Source organism: Plectropomus leopardus, chromosome 18, assembly GCF_026936395.1.
Source record: "Plectropomus leopardus strain MGB_pleo_1.0 chromosome 18, ASM2693639v1, whole genome shotgun sequence".
Taxonomy (NCBI): domain Eukaryota; kingdom Metazoa; phylum Chordata; class Actinopteri; order Perciformes; family Serranidae; genus Plectropomus; species Plectropomus leopardus.
Window position 1 is genome coordinate 23,463,304 of NC_142193.1, and position 6,702 is coordinate 23,470,005.

General features: G+C 38.8%; 2 gene segments (V, D, J or C); both read right to left on the reverse strand.

The window, feature by feature from the left end:
- Nucleotides 1-1,530: 1,530 nt before the first annotated feature.
- LOC148186511 (immunoglobulin heavy variable 4-38-2-like) lies at nucleotides 1,531-2,256 on the reverse strand. The segment is given in 2 exon segments: nucleotides 1,531-1,999; nucleotides 2,101-2,256. Coding segments are annotated over 2 exon segments (345 nt in total).
- A 3,414-nt stretch (nucleotides 2,257-5,670) lies between these two features.
- LOC121966958 (Ig heavy chain V region XIG14-like) lies at nucleotides 5,671-6,317 on the reverse strand. The segment is given in 2 exon segments: nucleotides 5,671-5,993; nucleotides 6,078-6,317. Coding segments are annotated over 2 exon segments (348 nt in total).
- Nucleotides 6,318-6,702: the final 385 nt, after the last annotated feature.

Sequence of the window (6,702 nt, forward strand, 5' to 3'; positions counted from 1 at the left end):
CGAGCACAATAATAAACAGCAGAATCTTCAGTCTTCAGACTGTTCATCTGCAGATACAGCTGCTGTCTGCTGTTGTCTTTGGAGATGGTAAACCGGCCTTGAATTGACTGAGAGTAGAATTTGCTGCTGCCACTACCGCTATCAATCCAGGCAAGCCACTCCAGTCCTTTTCCAGGAGCCTGTCTGACCCAACTCATAGCGTAACTGCTGAGTGAAAATCCAGAGACTGTACAGGTCAATCTGTGAGATTCTCCAGGCCTTTTCATCACTGGGTCAGATTCTGTCAGAGTCTGACCATCAACACCTGTCAAACAAAAACATATACATGTGTTACATCGTAGCACAAATGGAAAAATATCAAATTAAGATCAGAGAAAGTCTTCACCTGCCCAGCAGACAGTTAACAGCAGCAGTCCTGTCCTAAAGTCCACCATGTTAAACTGTGTGTCCACTGTTCTCTGTCCTCCTCTCTGCAGTCAGATAAGTAGAAGTGGAAGGTATCCGAGTTTTGCATTGACTCCTCCTCACAACAAGGAGAGAACTAGTTTAGACTTGACATATAGTTTTTGTTTGGTGAAAAAAATGTTCTCTTGCTTAGTGTCACTGACAATTGGCTCCAGCCCTCCAAAATTCTCAAGAATAAGTGGGTAATAGCTGGTGGATGGATAGATGTAATGCTAAATTTACATGTCTCTAAGTTAGTTCATTTTAGGCATATCTGACATGCTTTAATTAAATCTGTTTAAGAGGCATTTCATTAAATTTCCAGCCACATTTTTTTCAGAGAAGCAGAAATGACGCTTGACATCTCCTCACTCCCTGTCACTTTTATCAGCATTGTGAATCCTCTCTCATCATCACCTGCACTGCCCTCTCATGGCTTAAGTTATCTCTGAAACCAGACAACAGTTCATCAGCATTAACAAATGCATCTTTAACATGGCTACTCCGTCGTAAGGCATCCCCCTGGGCTCCATGCTTGGCGTTCTCCTGTTCATCCTCGACATGCCTGCACACTTTAATATTATCTATCATCATGGTCTCCTTTTAAACTTCTACATTGACGATGTGCCCTCATACATTTATTTCATCCCATTAATGAAACTGACCCTTTTCTAATATATAACAGAACATTTCTTAAAATTATCTCTTCTTTATGCTGCATTTTTTTATCAATGCCCTCATTACATCCAAACTAGACTGCTGAAATACTAGTCTTTAACCCCTTTTGTTCACCACCACCACCACCCCCCCCCATCTCACCATCCATCTCCACCCCAGCACTCACCCACAATTGACCGATTTTGTTTTCTTTTTCAAAATGATGTTTTGGAGGAATTGACTGAATGAAGTGAGTGAAGTTTCAGTTCTTAAATTATAAGCATGTTAGGCAACTATATTAACTGAATTGTTTCTATTGTTTCCATTACAAATTGTAATATTTACTGATGTCTGAAAGCATACTATTTTTTTTTGGTGTGGGAAAATATGATTAGATTGAAGTTATTATGTGATTATAACATTCAAGTATCTAAACTGAAACCCTTTTGTGAAATGTAAACACTATTTCTCTCTTTACTGTATCAGTGAGCTGGTGTTGAAATCATTAGTGGTCTGAGGGCTCCTCCTCTGGTGGCTTCATGTCACAAGTGTTCAGGCACTGAGGGGTTTTTGTTCAGGTCTACTGATGGTTTGTGTTACTGTGACTCTCTGGCACAGTAATACACAGCAGAGTCTTCAGGCTGCAGATTCTGTCCGTTTAGAGTCACTGTGTTGCTGGAAGAGTCCAAGTCAATACTGAACTTGTTCTTCAGTGAATCTTTGTAGTATGAAGCACTGGTGTGTTTCATTCCAATCCACTCCAGTCCTTTCCCTGCAGGCTGTCTGATCCAAGCTGTGTAGTAGCCAAGACTATAAGAGACCTGACAGGTGATGGTCAGACGTTGACCTGGCTGCACAGTCACAGAGGCTGGCTGTGTCAGCTGTTCACACTTCACACCTGTGGAGGGAAACATGTTGAATATTGAATCAGTGTAATGAGAGTGAACAGTCAGTGTGCTGTGATCATACTGTCAGTGTCTCTGCCTCAGTGAGACTCACAGGATCCAGCAGCCAGCAGCAGCAGCAGAGCTACAGAGAACATGGTTGGTGTTGAAGGTGATCTGATGGGAGCTTCTCTTCTTCTGCTGCAGCTGACAGCATGATATCAAGTCTTTATAGCAGACTGTGAGGAAGTTCACTTTGCATAGAGAAGGACACTGACAGGCTATAAGAGATAGATGAACTGTCCTGTTACAAGTAGTGTCATTTAAATTTATTTTGACTTACGTGACACAAAATGTATTTATTTTTTTCACAAAACTTCAAAACCAGATGAGTCAGATTAAAATATTTAATGCCTGCCTCAACTTCATGGCTGAGCTTTAATAAGATTTGTCTGAATGAAGGCTTTTAATGTCCGTGTGTGTGTTTATGTTGGACTGAAGTTTATTTCTTTGAATATGAGATGCAATTTTGACTTGTTCTGGCATGTTGAGTTTTTGTACAGCCTTGCTGCTTCTTGTGTCACTGTGTCTCTCGAGCACAATAATAAACAGCAGAATCTTCAGTCTTCAGACTGTTCATCTGCAGATACAGCTGCTGTCTGCTGTTGTCTCTGGAGACAATAAACCGGCCCTGAACTGACTGAGAGTAGTAGATGTAGCTACTGCCACTGCTGATATAAGCGATCCATTCCAGTCCTTTTCCAGGAGCCTGTCTGATCCAGCCCATATTGTAGCTGCCCAGTGAGAATCCAGAGGCTGTACAGGTTAATTTGTGCGATTCTCCAGGTCTTTTAGTCGCTGGTTCAGATTCTGTCAGAGTCTGACCATCAACACCTGTCAAGAAAAACAAAAAATGAGTCATTTCCCCTAACTTGGCACCTCTTTCAGGACATTTTCAACTCAAAAAAAAATATCTTCACCTGCCCAGCAGAAAGTTAACAGCAGCAGTCCTGTCCTAAAGTCCATCATGTTAAACTGTGTGTCCACTGTCCTCTGTCCTCCTCTCTGCAGTCAGATAAGTAGAGATGGAAGTCATTCTAGTTTTGCATTGACTCCTCCTGAAAAAGGAGAGGCGTCTGTGGGTATGATTTGATGAGGTTGAATGATTGGGTTTTTGTTTTTATCCTTTACCATATTTCTTTTTTTTTTGTCTTGTAAAAAGTAACTCCTGTGGTCTGGCAGGGCCATGAGTAAATCACCATGAAACAAACCTCATGTAAAGGATGTTTTCTATCACCAAAAATCTTTCTGTACAGCTTTTATGCCTTAAGATATGTGTCAAAAATTAAGTATAGCGTACTGTTAATGTAAACATCGTAATAGAATGAGTGTAATATATTGGTTGAAAGTAATTTTACGATTAGTACTGAGTGACTTGCTTTGTCTGTGACAAATGGACCTGTAACATACTTGAATACAATAACATTTGTGATCATATGCAGGGGGGGTGGCTCAAATGAAAAGCTTCTAGCTTTTTATTCATTTTTTTTTAAATACTCTGGTTATTACTTTTGAGGTCCTGTTGCACAGCCCAAAAGCATCATGTCTTAGATGAATTTTGATTTTTTTAAAAAATGGTGAGTTTTAGTGTGTTTAGTTTTGTGGAATTGGGTGTGGATGGTACTGTATGTGATCCTTTCTTTACTCACTAATTTGGTGTTAATGTGTATTATTTCTTGACTACTGATTGCACAAAACAAGCAACATTGTTGGTGTCTATCAACACAGCAAGAATAAGCATTGTGCCTTTTTAAATAATTAAATTAGTTTTTCATGTAAAAAATAATCTTAGGCAAAGAAAAAATGTTTCATGTGGGTGTGAAAGAATTAGATCTTTTTTTTTTTTTTAAGCACCTGAACTGAGAAGGTTAATCATGTAAGGGGTCTGATAAAAACTAGGATTTTGTACAGCTGCTCAACCAACTGCCATCACTGTGGGTGTCGAGCACAATAATAAACAGCAGAATCTTCAGTCTTCAGACTGTTCATCTGCAGATACAGCTGCTGTCTGCTGTTGTCTCTGGAGGTAGTGAACCGGCCTTGAACTGACTGAGAGTAGAATTTGCTGCCACTAGTGGTTTCAGCAGCGATCCACTCCAGACCTTTTCCAGGAGCCTGTCTGACCCAGTGCATCCAGTAGCTACTGAGTGAAAATCCAGAGACTGTACAGGTCAATTTATGAGATTCTCCAGGCCTTTTATTGGCTGGTTCAGACTGAGTCAGAGTCTGACCACCAACACCTGTCAAAATATAATCGAACATAAAATGAATTTAATTGGTACACAAATGAGAACTATGTCTAGTCAAGATCAGTGAATTATCTTCACCTGCCCAGCAGATAGTTAACAGCAGCAGTCCTGTCCTATGGTCCATCATGTTAAACTGTGTGTCCTCTGTCCTCTGTCCTCCTCTCTGCAGTCAGATAAGTAGAGGTGGAAGATATCTGAGTTTTGCATTGACTCCTCCTTTTTGATGGAACAGTGTCTCTGTTCAATCACTCCTCAAAACTTATTTTTATCTAATGGCTTTCACCTAAATGGCAATGCTTTCTGTTTTCAGGTCTTTGTATCATTTACAATTTAGATTTTCATAACATTTTTAATCTGATGCAATTCTTATCCACATTTTACTGTAATATTTGAGTATGTTTACTTATTTGGCAGATTATTTGGCCAATGCAACATGAAAGTAATGGGATATTGGTAATGTTTAATTAGTTTTCGTCATGAAAGTTAGCATCTTATTAAATTGGTTCCAGATTATGTTGTCATCATGCTTGGTTTGAGATCGATTTGTTGTCAAAGATGACATTTTGTCTCACAATATTAAGAACAGGAGTCCATACATTTCTTCCGAGGGAAACTCTGACATCCAACATGTTTTCAGTTGTGTCTGTGTTTCTGCTTGAATCTTTGACTGTTTGGGGGTTTCTTGTTTATAATTCTTAAGCATCGGATTATTAGACTAAACATTGATTTTTTTTTTTTTTAAACAGCTAAATTACAGGAAAGTAGTTCAATGTTTGAAGAGAGTTCAGCTAAATTTCTTTCATGAATTGAAGTTGAATGTTGAACATTAAAAGAAGTATAATTCAGTTTATATTGTAGTAATACATACACTGTGTATCAGTAATTGTATCCTTCAGGTATTTAAATTGATCAAAGCAACTGCTGCTAAATTAAAGTAAAATACTTTAACTGTGTTTGAAACCTTTCCCTCAGTTTCTCACTCACTATTCACTGTGTAGTGTGTATTAAATAGTGCACAATATATATGAAATGCGTTGGAATTTCTTTCCCCCGGAAATACACAACCGCTTTGCATTGTGGTACACAAGAGTTTAATGTAGTGTGCATCGTATGTACACTCAAATTTGCTGTGGATTGTGGGCATTTTATAATGCACTATATATCGGATGAAATTAACAGCAGAGAATTTGGACACCACTACAAAATGGTGAACACACTACGCACTATATCTGTGATGGGGACGGTTTCGGACACAACTTGTTTCTCTCTTTACTGTATCAGTGAGCTGGTGTTGAAATCATTAGTGGTCTGAGGGCTCCTCCTCTGGCAGTTTCATGTCACAAGTGTTCAGGCACTGAGAGGTTTTTGTTCAGGTCTACTGATGGTTTGTGTTACTGTGACTCTCTGGCACAGTAATACACAGCAGAGTCTTCAGGCTGCAGATTCTGTCCATTTAGAGTCACTGTGTTGCTGGAAGACTCAACACTGATACTGAACTTGTTCTTCAGTGAATCTTTGTAGACTGGTGTGCAGCCAGCACAACTGTATCCAATCCACTCCAGTCCTTTCCCTGCAGGCTGTCTGATCCAGTGTGTGTAGTAGCTGCTTAGAGAATAAGAGACCTGACAGGTGATGGTCAGACGTTGACCTGGCTGCACAGTCACAGAGGCTGGCTGTGTCAGCTGTTCACACTTCACACCTGTTGAAATGAAAAAAATAAACACATTTAAGGCTATACTACAAAACAAGAACTGCAAACTTTAACAGATTCAGAGACACTCACATCCAGCTGCCAACAGCAGCAGCAGAGCTGCAGAGAACATGGTTTTTGTTGAAACTGACGTGCTGTGAACTCCACTGATGGCCTGATGTGATGTTTTTATAGCTGAGTAATGAGGAAGATCACTGAGTTTGCATAGAAGCAAACATATGAAGCATCAGTGTTGGTCTGACTGCAGCCAAAAGAAGAGTCTGTTTAGTGTTAGAATATCTGCAGAGTGAAAACAAGTTACCTCACTTTACATTTGATATTTAAATTTTAATTATACACACTATTGTAATATTTTTACAGAAATGAAGTAACTGTTCCCTGTAAAGTGTTCAGTATTTATCATAAATAACACCTAACTGTTTTTATTTATTCAGTTTGGTTTTTTAGGGTTTCATTTTTTACAGAATTATGATTATGGCCAAATAAAATAACAATAATAATAATAAATGTGCCAAAAACTAAAACATTGTAACGACAGAAGGTTATTTCTTCCTATGGAGAGATGTAGCGCTACATTTTTCATATTTCAATACAGAAACATGTATTGCCTATTTTATTGCCTTAAACTATCAATATTCTCTCCACATCTTTTCTAGGTATTTCTCTACAGCTCAAACATGACAATTATCAGTTGATC